The sequence below is a fragment of the Siphateles boraxobius genome, unplaced genomic scaffold (genome assembly GCF_051911475.1).
Source record: "Siphateles boraxobius isolate OS27281-9 unplaced genomic scaffold, OSU_SipBor_1 65, whole genome shotgun sequence".
Classification (NCBI taxonomy): domain Eukaryota; kingdom Metazoa; phylum Chordata; class Actinopteri; order Cypriniformes; family Leuciscidae; genus Siphateles; species Siphateles boraxobius.
The window spans coordinates 4,878,888-4,890,802 of record NW_027509192.1 but is presented as its reverse complement, the minus strand read 5'-3'; the positions used below and the strand labels follow the sequence as shown (position 1 = coordinate 4,890,802).

Here is an 11,915-nt window from a genome sequence, read left to right as displayed (position 1 = left end):
TGCATTTGTTTCAGTTTCTTTACACTATTAGTTGCACTTTTCTTGATAAACAGAAGTCATTGTATGTATATAGACATAAATCTAAGGCAGCTGCGGTACTTCAGATGACATTGAATACCTCAGAATCACAGCCAAAGTCCAGCAGTTGCCAAAGGATATATCATATCATGTGATGTGAGCCAGACGTGTCGCCTGCTCAGAGAGCAATGGCTTCTTTCACTGACCTCACATGCACTTCAGTCTTCAATAAAAACAATACGGAAGCTATTCTCTCACAATAAGTGTTCTGTTTAACAGTGTAGAATAATTTAGCCTATAAATGTAATTAAAAACTGAAGCACTGCAAAGCAAACAAGTGGATATTTTCAAGTTTTTAGGCAGTTTCACTTTGTCGAGGTCATATCATTTTGAATGCCTCTGTTTGTATTTGCAAAACAGGTATAGACTATTAGATATGTGCTCTGGTAAAGCACAGGCAATTTAACATGATCAATTACAGCATGATTATTAAAACAGTGGCAGGAACACTTACAGGAAGCACATTAACAGCTAAAGTTGCAGTCTAATGCATCAAAACATCAGAATTTGTCTTGTATGTGCTGTTTTCCCACCAAATATGATGTCACTTCCTGAAGGATGATGTCATTTAACTGACAGTTAAAGGGGTATTACAAAAGACTATGACAATCAAAATTCACTCCTTTGTACACATTATTTTCATTATAAACTATTATTTTCACATTTAAAATTGTGCGTGTAATATTTTAGCCAATATATGTTATCCATAGTATACACTGTGGTGCGTTCAAGCCATGTCTGAAAGATCGTATTTACGAGCTGAACGCACGCACACGCCACCACAAACTCGACTCGAATGAGAAGCTCGGGATTTTTTTAAAGCCCCGTTCTTTACAAGTTGGGGGCGTGCCAGTGAGAAACGTTGCGGAATACCACTATATTTACACACAAAAAAAATGCTTGGTAATTTTTTGTATTGTTTTTTACCCATGTGCTGGGTCAACTGAAAAATGTTGGGTTCTTTTTTTACCCAAATGCTGTAGGGTCATTTAAAAAATAAAACTATTTTTATCCAGGTGCTAGTGTAACGATGGCCAGCTAGTAGTGGCTGTGCGAGTAAACCTCACTGGTCTGACCTCAACAGGCGCACTGGCGCTAGAGGCTTCAGTGTTTAGCCTCATTGTTATAGCGCCTGACTCTCAAACCAGAAACCCAGGTTCGAGGCACGCACAGAACGGGGCGAATAGAACCCGTGTGGAGTGATTACACCGAGTGTAGGCTAGCTATTAGTGACATGGTCAGGCTTTAATTGCCTGCACAAGATATAATAGCATTGTAATAGGCTATATAATGTTGCCTAAAGTTTACAGTGCCTTCATAAATTAATTAAAAACATAAAAAAGCAAACCTGGCGCAAATTCGTTGTTCTTCATTTTCTAGATGTAACTGTTAGAGCTTAAAGCTGGCTGTAAACCTTTTTGTGTAATTTGCTAAGAGAACTTCCTCCTGCAGGAGACTTGAACGCACCACGTTCGGGGTCGGTATACGATGGCAGCATTTATTTAATAAAAATAATTTAAAAAACAATTAAAAACAGTATATTGTGAAATATTATTACAATTTCAAATAACTGTTTTTTTATTTTTTATTTAATAAGACTATATTCTAAACCGTAACTTTCATGTGAGGGCAGAGCTGAATTTTCAATCCTGTCATAAACATTCTTCAGAAATCATTTAGCAGATTTGGTGCTCAAGAAACACGTGCGTAATGTTAAAAACAGCTGATTAAAAGTAGTTTTTTTAAATTCTTTGGTGAATAGAAAGTTGAAAAGAACAGTTTTTATTTGTAATAATGTGTCAATTTATTGGGCCAATCCATGCTGAATAAAAATCATATAGCTCCATCTTCTGGTACATTGGCGAGGCAGGAGTGGTTAGCCGAGGTTAAAGCTATAGTATACAGTGTTAAAAATCGGTCGAGAAAGCCTGAGACGTTAGGGAAGTTTTAAAAAACTCATCCCGCCCCTCCACACACACCCCTCCCCTCTGTGCTACCTGATCCCTCCCACCAGGAAACGAATTGAACAACGTCACTCAGTCAAGCTGTGATCACCAGTAGTAAACATCGGACACACGTCATATGTAAAATTGCCTTTAGACACTTGAACTTAGTTGCTTCATCAACAATTCAATGTCACGTTTGAGTTCACGTCAACGCAAGATTAGCAACACATGAAATGTTCTAAACTCCCCACCACCATTAGTATAATACTACTAGTATTGCTAAGGTTTTCAGTAATTGTTATTGCAGCACACAGCGCATCTTGTTCAAATTTCGATCGGCTCGAACAGAAACCCGCTAGGCCTACTGAAATATATTCAAGGACTTCAAGAAATATAATTACTTTGACCCGTGATAGGCGATGCTAAACGGCTAACATTCCAATGCCGACCGGCAGCAGGAGCAAGTTGTCAAACTGATAAAAAGCTATTTATGTAACACATCACACCATAAAAGTATAAATAAATGTTTACCTGCTCAACAAAAAGTCAGCCGTGTCAGTGTCGGTCTTCAGTCCCAGATCTTCCTGAAGCTTCCTCCAACGGTCAATGGTGGACCCTATATTTATCCTACTCAAAGTTCGGCGTTCTTCACTTTTTTTTTTATCTCTGCTCGTTCCTCTAATGACCTTCTCTTTCGTCCTAACTTTACTGTAGGGGCAAGCAGGGGACGCTTGCTGCTGCCTTTTTTTTTAATCCATTGCTGATATGCTACTTAGCTAGCTACCATAGACTGTCAGCTGCTTACGCGTGCAATTTCATGTCGCAGGAGGGGGGCGGGTGCGGTGGAGACGCGAGCTCCAGGCGGAGTTTCAAGTGGAGCTGCTAATTGGATGAGAGCAGTTGACCAATGTAAGTTGTCCGGCCGGACAGCTTACATTGGTCAACTTCTCTGCGGCTGTACAGCCAATAGAGTGAATGGATTTTTTTCATTCTTTTTTCTATTCATATTGTTAGGATTGTACTATATAACCATAACCAGCATCTAAACGAGGATATTAATAATGAACAATCTTTGAAATCGCATATACCATAGCTTTAATAGTTCCTTGTTAAACATGTTTTTCAACAGTAGGCTACAAGTGTTTTATGAGTTGCGTATGCAGGTTTGAAATGGATCAATTTACCGAGAGTATCTTAGTGAGCTTAGTTATTTTTGTTGCAATACAAAAGCCTACATAAATACAATGTAACACTGAAATGTAAGAAAACAAAGTAAAATTTTAGATAAAAATGGAAATCAAATGATAACATTTTAAATCTGGTTATTTATAGTTGCACGAAGCATGCAAAAAATCAGAAAAATACGTACGAAATAGACTGCATTTTTGCCTTCTAACTTCTGAGGTTCAGTCCTTCCGTTTTAGAGCACCGCGTAGAAAAGACCTTACATTTTAAGACATCTTGCAGGTTGCATCCATCTGACTGCAGGCACGAAAACACTCTCCATCTTGACTGCAGCGAGACAGCCAATTAAATAGACCGAGCTTATCACACTCGCAGCGGATTGGCAAACACACATTTCTTTTTCTTTTTTCCTCGCCCTGACCTTAAATAGGAGTTGGCAGGTAGACAAGAAATTGCAACCTTCGTCTCGCTTTCTCTGTAAGGGCGTATTACCAGACGAGCCGCGCGCAAGTGGCGCATATAGTGTTTGGATATATCCAACAGCATGACAATGTCAGCCTTCAATTGCTCTTTCAACCTGCTGAGGGCTGGGATGAGACACCAAATCATCCCTAAAGTCAACATTTCAGCCAAACCAGCCAAACATGTGCTGTCCACTGGGGTGAGTATGGGTTGACTTTAACTGCGCACTTTACCACCAGACTGACTGCGCGCGCGAGAGTGTGACGGCCTGTGAAGTGCCTTAAGTTATGGATACTATCGAGCAACTTGCTAAATAGATGAATAGGCGAAGTGGTAAAAATGTTTAATTCTGTTATGAAAACCCGTGAATAGTATCTTTGGCAGATGGGGACCTATAATGCCGATAACGCCATTGATCCTATTTGCGCGCTCACGTACAGTGTGGAAATGGAGCGCGGGTCCAGCTTTCTACATCATGTCGACATTTTCATAGTCATAAAATGAAGAAATGAATATTAGAGTCTGAAATATAATGAATGTGTTTAAAGAGCTTCGTGCCCTTATACGTTACTGGAAAGCAGCCAATTTTACGACCCTGTTGGACAAATAAAGTTCTCCCCTGTTTGGAAATCCAGGTTAGGATGGTGGTTTGGGGCAGCTGTTTCTTAGCAGGTCATTTGCTAGTCAGCCAACTACACTGTTTCAAACACCGGTTTATTGCTGGTATTCTAGCCTGGACCCGCTAAAAAACATTTTAGACCAGCTAATAGCTGAATAGCATTTTATTGAATAGCTACCATGTCCCAAAACGCAAATACCTCAGATTTTTTCCCCATCTGGGATAGTTTTGCACTAGGCTACTACTTTTTGCCCAAATAAAAATCACATTGAACTATAATCTCTAAGGAAAAAGGCACCAAAATACAACATGCTTGAGTTTAATACATGGGAAAAGTTTGGCTAGTCTATTACTAAACATACCCCACCCGACCTAAAAAAAATAAAACAAACAAACCCATTATACTAATATAGTTCTGCATCTCACTACTGTCACTGTGTTCTTAATGCAGGAGCAAGTCATTGCAATGGGGACCTTTTTCGTGACCATCCTGGGCCCCTCTGGATGGATCCTGTCACATTTGGAGGACTACAAGAACCGTCCTGGTGCAGGCCAAGAATAAAAGTCAATCCGTCTTTGAGCATTCCTCCTTACGACGCCTATTTAACCTTTGAATGTTTTAATAAATGATTGTACTTGAACGCCTCAACTGGTGGAACCTGTCTGCATCGATTAAACTATATTAAAATGTACATGGCTATGTTGCTTTAATGTTTGTTTGCTGTTAGATGATCATAAGTCAACTAGCAGAAGGACAATCAATTCTGAAAACTAATATAATGGAAGGTAAAAAAAAAACTTTCAATACATTTATATCATAAATGAACAATTCAAAGTAAAGAAGACATTTTAAATGTGCTTGTTGCAAGTACAAAACTATTGCAATAAGTACACCAATAGCATGCACAAGTTTAAGTGTCCATTTTCCTAAAATTATATATTTTCCATACTGAGATTAATCATGTAAAGTCTTTTTGGAAATTATTTACGTGTTAGAATAAACAAATAGATGCATGCTGGATAAACCAGTTCTATGCATAATGCATGTAACTACATGATAAACAAATCTGGGGAGGAATCCTCCAATTATATATAAAAAAATACCTTAAAGTTATTGTAGAGTGCAGATGAAGATACCAATTCAATATTTGTAACAGATGGATAGAAATGTACCTTGCATATGACACAGCAGAAGTGTGTTGCTAGGATACAAATGAAATAAAATGTGCAGGGAAAACATCTCGTCATCTGTTCTCAGTAGTGTAGGATGATTTTGGACTGCTTTTTTACAACACAGGTCCATTATTTCAAAGCAGGATGTGGGAGTAACTGCATTTCAAAATAGATTTTGGAGTTGCAAGGTCACATTTCCAAAAGCTCTTAAGCCATTCAGGGCTTCACTTTGATAGTGCTATTCTTAATGGGCAATACTGATGCCTTATTAATCATTATATTGATACACATTTATGTATTGATAATTGCAATTGTGAGTAGAAAATAAAAACTTTTTTTTACGCAAAAAATTTAGATTCTGTCATCATTTACTCATCCTAATATTCTAAACTTGTGACTTTTTCTGCAGAACATAAAATATGATATTTTGAAAATAGATTGTAGAATTGAAATTTTTGGGCGAACTATCCCTTTAAATTTTATACAAAACCCCCAAAAACAATGATTGTGAAAACAAGTTACTTTAATGACAATGAAGATACTGACACGCATCAAACAAAGAACTGAGGCTTGTGGAGAATGCAATGTAAGGGAACGTTCGGATGGGCCAGACATGGTGAAGAACACTTCTAAGTCAGGATGTCCTGAGCCTGTTGTTCCACCAACATGGCCATGTCCTTAACATCTCCACACCAGAGGTCCAGACGATCCTTCATGCCCTTAATCTGTGGAGATGGGGGGGGGGATCCTTTGTTATTTGTATGTCTTTGTTGTTTTCCTGTGCCCAACACAATGTAGAAACAACATAAAATGCTATATTTTAAATGTTTAATGGCATCTTTCTCCTTAAAGCCTACGTTCTGACGTCCAACCCAGAAGCGCTGTTACACTACTCTGTTGAACTCACTCAGAGGCCCACACAGAAGAAAATAAATAGGTGAATAAAGTCGTTATTTTTGTTTGTTCTTGCGCACAAAAAGTATTTGTCGCTTTATAAACTTGAGGTTGAGCCACTGTAGTCACTTGGACTATTCTAACAATGTCTTTACTAGCTTTCTGGGCCGGCAAGTTTCAATTACATAGAAGCCTATGGAGGAGTGATCCAGCTCTCAGATTTAATCAAAAATATCTTAATTTGTGTTCCGAAGATGAACGAAAGTCTTACGGGGTTGGAACAACATGAGAGTGAGTAATTACTGACAGAATTTTAATTTTTGGGTAAACTAACCCTTTAAGTACTATGAATAAAAGCTAGAATCTCTGGCCCGATACCAATAATGCAACTGATGTCTCTACCAAATTAATTTTAGCCATTCAACATTACAGTATAACTGAAACCCATAATTTTCACCATTTAAAAGGCTTTAAAAATATATAACTCTTAATTTTTTCCCCCACAAATTACAAATTGTATATGCATAAACTATAAATTGAATAAATACAACTGTTATTCAGTCAAGTGCAGTGAGCGATTTTCTCTTTTTCTTTAGTTTTTTGATCAACATTAAAGACAGACTGCAGCAGGTTAATTAGGCTGCTGTCACTTTAAGACCTGATTTGATTTTCTCACAACTATTTACATTCACTTGAAATGAAAATTCTTTCATTTTCTCACCCTCATGTCGTTCCACACCTGTAAGACATTCGTTTATCTTCGGACCACAAATCAAGATGACTTTTCTCGCGTCAACAACAAGCATGGCTTGTGGTGCTCTAGTGATTGGAGATTAATCTTTGTAAAGTGGTAAAATGTTTTTTTTTTTTGCGAGAAAAAAAGAACGAAGGTCTTACGGGTTTGGAACGACATGAGGGTGATGAGGGTATCCCTGTAAAACTTTTGAACTCATTCAAGACTGTGCTTACAAGGATACTCGCCAAAAACTTGCAGGAAAAAAAAAAAAAATCAACGTGGTACTCTGAGAAGTGGCTTTCAGTGCGCACGGCCATGTTTGTATCGAGTATGTGTTCACAGAGGGATCCTTCTCAGACAGCACTCCAGACCAGTGCATATGCATCTTATTGCACTTGAATGGTTTAAAAGCACTTGAATTAGAGATTCAAGAGAGTGATCATATACTGTAACACTAGCCAAGAAAAAAAAAAATTATATTTAATGGGTTGAGTTGGGCATACCTGCTGCAAGTCCAGCACTCTGGGCTGAACCCAGGTCATGTGAACTTTCTTTTCCACCTCATCGATGCTTCCCTTGATCAGTCCGACAGACAGAGCCTTCATCACCAACAGCTCCACCTGAGGGAAGGGATAATGATAAGAACATCTCCCAGACACAGATTAACTCTAGTCCTGGATTAAATACACTTTATGGTGACTGGCCACAGAAAACACTTCATTAACACTAGCTGTAAATGTTACATATGTTAACTAATTAATGCAGTGTCTTCATTTCATATATATATATACACACACACACACACACACACCTTAAGAGTATAAAATATTATATATACTATAGTAATATAAAATAAGCACTCTATATAAATATCAAGTACTATGCAAAAATAAATACTATAAAATAATATATATTTATATACACACACACACTCAAAAAGAAAAGACAAACCTCGTCCACTGGTATTTTGGCACTCTGTGCAATTTCCTGGAACGTCAGCTGCCTGTGATTGGCTGGCCGTGTGAAAGTCATCTATGAAGGCAATCAATCATTAACTGTGTTAGCATGGTTTTACTCACAGTAATAACTCTTATTGTGACAGTTAATAATTAATTAGCAAATAACGATGTACTGCTTAACTAAATGATACTGTAAGTACACACTTCAAATCACATTTGTAATAAATAGCATGTATACCTCCATGACACAGAGTAATTGGATCTTCTTCATGAGTTTGCCCTCATGAGCTGCGAGATCAGGCTTTTAGGAGGAAAAGAAAAATTCATACAGGTTTACTAACAATATATAGGAATTTCTTCCGGAAATCCTCTTCAACATATTTATAGTGAAGAAAATAAACATGCAACTTTTCATTTGTATTTAATAAGTCATCTGCTCACCTGTTGGCCCCATGCGGTCTTCAGGGCTTGGAATTTCTCCACGTTGCCTGCATTAAATGCGTAGAGCGTGTCTATCAGCCACTGTTTATCTGTGTTCCTCAGTGACTCCAGGACAGGGTGCATCAGCTTTAAATATCAAACTCATGTTGTTAGAGCAAACAAATCCATCAAGACAAGCAGCTGCCAATGAATGAGACATATAACAGTACAATGCAGTTATTTTCTTTTAAATTAATTAAAACTTAAAAAATTGCATTACTTGAAAAAGCTGAAATAAAATAAAACATAAATTTTACATAAATTAAAAATGTTGCTTTTACAACTAACTGATATAAAAGTTAAAGCAGAGTTATTATCACTAGCTAAAAGTAAAAAATAAAACAAAAAATAATAATAAATATGAAATAAAGCTAAAATAAAATAAAACCCTAACAAAAATTTGAAATGTTGACTTGGCAATTGAGGCACTAAAACTATTAACTGAAAATAAATACACTAAAACAAACAAAAACTGAAATAAAAATCAATTAAACCTAAATAGCAAATATGTGCCTTTAAAAAAAAATTATAAAAATAAAATGACAAAAGCACATAACGAAATGACTAAAAATAATAAAAAATATAAAAATAAAATCACATTCAAAATATGAATAAAACTATAATTGAAAAAAAAAAGCTAAATAGAAAAAAAAGAACATAACAAAATTTCTAAATATATAAAGACTGACACAATAATACTTAAATAAAACGGGTACAACGACAGGCACTAACCAGTTCTCCAAAGTTGTACACCCCCTCTCCGAGCAGGCCGGCCAGACCTAATGTGAAAGCTCTTTCTTGTTGCTCTGCTTCTGTGGTGAGAAAAGCACAAAGCTGGCGTGAGCATTAAACCACAATCTCAACTGCATTCTCATCTTCTCAGATTTTCACCTGAAATTATGCAGATCCAATTCTACTTTCTATTGATTACTGTAGATGTGCTGAGCCAACACTAGAGGGCGCTGCTTTAAGCATCTCATCAAATGTAAACATCATGCAGAAGTCAGAATACTTACCAGGCAAGTCTTTTGCTTCCACACATCCCAAGTACCTCAAGGCATCCTTGTAGTACAAAGCGTGGTTCCCAATGATGCGGTAATATTTGCTCGACAGATCGTAAAATCGCCCATGCACTGATGTCACACCCGGGAGATTGTTCAGCATCTCTTCCACTTCCTCTATTAATTTCTGCAAAATTATTATTCATAAGGAAAATTATATGAATAACAGTCTCAAATACAATTGCCACTCTTGCCAATTTGTGAATAGAACACCTTGCAATTCAATTCTGATGTGGGATGTAGTTGGTTTTAAAAACATACAGTCCTCAATGTTTAAGTGTGTTGATGTTATGAATTTAGGGAAGGCAAATTAATATCAGGCCCTAATATTAATTTGATAATACTAGCCTGTTATTAATAATAATAACAACATTATTATAATACATTAATGGGAAAACAAGCCAATTATAGTCTTGATATCGTCAGATGCATCAGCCATTGGCCATTTCTCTGACCATCATTGATTCACGATACTATCATCAATCGGCACAACCCTTTAAAAAGGTCCACTGTCAATAGTGTATCGATGTCACACCAAAACGAAGCAATTGAATCTGCGTGACCAACTTGAACCTGTTGTGGTCACATAGATTTCTATTGAAAAGGCAGGATTGCAAATGTGGCTGCACCTTAAGAAAAGAAATATATGCTATTATGACCTTTGTCGCTGGGAGATCGCTGATGTCGAGCTTGAGGCTTCCAACTGAGGTTTTGCAGAGGATGACGGCCTCATCACTGGATTTGACCTGAGAGTAAAATTACAATGACTTCAATATGTTGCCAACCGTGTTGTAAACTCAGAGCTGAAACACAGAACAACTCGCTACCTTCTCCTTTGTTTTCTCAAGAAAGGTGATGGCTGTGTTTGGATCTGTTTAAAAACAAGACATGTTATTAATATTACAACGAAGTAGCATTTTTGTTCACTCTCTATAGGCTTTGCGACGCAAGTCAGCAAACAACACTATTGGAAAATAATGATGTACCTGTCATGTGTTTTGCAACATGAAGGATGATTTCTACTAAGGACAATGGGTTGATTCTGTCAAGAAAAAAAAATTAATTTATTTTTAATTAAATTGCAATAAATAGTTTTCCAGAAGCAACAAGAGCATCACAATGAGCCGAGGTTCCAAGATGATCTACGGTTTTATTATTACCAACTGGAAAATTCAGGTATCACATGCATGGGGTAATCTCATCAGAAATGCTTCTTACCTGTGTTCAAAATCACTGAGGAAGTTTTCATAGAGCTGTGGGAAGCAAATGAGACTTATGAAAGGTTTCACCTCACATTTCTGAAGTGCGCAAATGCAGCTGAATTCTGATCTGATACCTGAATGAGTCCGTCCCCTTTGGCGAAATACGGGTCCTGCACAAAGTCTGTCAGCTTCAGAGTCAACTGATGCCACAATCTGTCAAAGACGCAGACAACAAAGTTAAGTTGATAATTATGATAATTATCTATATATCTTATCTATCCCTACATAATTATCTATCCATCCATCAACTGAAGGGCTGATATGTTCAGACACTCAAGCAGTCACTGATTTGATAGCCATTATTTGCATCCTTTAAATGAATAAAGCATGGTTTTAGGTGTATTTCGTTAGGGAAAGGCCTACTTTATAATATTGTAAACCCTCAATAAATCTTATCTCATATGAAACACTTGAATACAACAAAAGTAGCATATAACAAATATCTCACTTCAGCAAAGACTTGCTAGCCACTAGAACTCATTTTACAAAAATTAACTACATCAACAAATATAAAACCATTACACAAATAAACGACCAACATGGTCTTTAAAACACAATTCAAAGTGGACAACGTAGATTGTTATTATCCATTGTGCAAGTAATATAAGTTGGCTTTAGCTTAGCATGCTAAATGACTCAGCTAGCTAGGATTCACACTGAACAGACATCATTCTTACTTTCTGTTGTAAAAGTCCTCCAGTGAGTGCCACTCCGAGGCCATCTCGGTTGTCGGGCTCTTGCTCTGCTGTTGTTTGAGGTATCCGATGACATCTTTCATCTTGAACGTAGATCTTTGACTGTTTGAGTGAGAAAAATTGAAGCTCTCGCTGCTGTCACGAATAAATCTGCACTAATAAAATAAATGGACGGACGCTGAGGTGAACAGAGCGCTACCGCCACCTAGAGCAGCGGATGACACACAGAAACGCAAACAGCGTAGCCTTTGGCGCAAACGTCTTCTCCTTAAAAAAAAAAAAGGCTTTAAATATATACACACACAATACAAATTTATACAACTCATATATATGTTTTATACATTTATATATATGGCTCTATCCAT

General features: G+C 37.1%; 2 protein-coding genes across 2 annotated transcripts; one reads left to right on the top strand and one right to left on the bottom strand.

Annotated features, from left to right (window-relative positions):
• The first annotated feature begins 3,649 nt into the window (after window positions 1-3,649).
• Window positions 3,650-4,982, top strand: cox8b (cytochrome c oxidase subunit 8B). Its single transcript, XM_077210336.1, has 2 exons — window positions 3,650-3,870; window positions 4,742-4,982. The coding sequence occupies exons 1-2, from the start codon at window positions 3,754-3,756 to the stop codon at window positions 4,850-4,852; spliced, it is 228 nt and encodes a 75-aa protein (XP_077066451.1). The 5' UTR covers window positions 3,650-3,753; the 3' UTR covers window positions 4,853-4,982.
• Window positions 4,983-5,968: 986 nt separating this feature from the next.
• On the bottom strand, window positions 5,969-11,748 carry psmd13 (proteasome 26S subunit, non-ATPase 13). Its single transcript, XM_077210335.1, has 13 exons — window positions 11,533-11,748; window positions 10,930-11,008; window positions 10,812-10,846; window positions 10,580-10,635; window positions 10,421-10,464; window positions 10,253-10,339; window positions 9,549-9,720; window positions 9,265-9,344; window positions 8,494-8,619; window positions 8,291-8,353; window positions 8,045-8,125; window positions 7,597-7,713; window positions 5,969-6,188 (listed from the first exon to the last, which is right to left on the bottom strand). Exons 1-13 carry the CDS (start codon window positions 11,631-11,633, stop codon window positions 6,093-6,095), a joined length of 1,137 nt encoding a protein of 378 aa, XP_077066450.1. The 5' UTR covers window positions 11,634-11,748; the 3' UTR covers window positions 5,969-6,092.
• Between the last annotated feature and the right edge of the window lie 167 nt (window positions 11,749-11,915).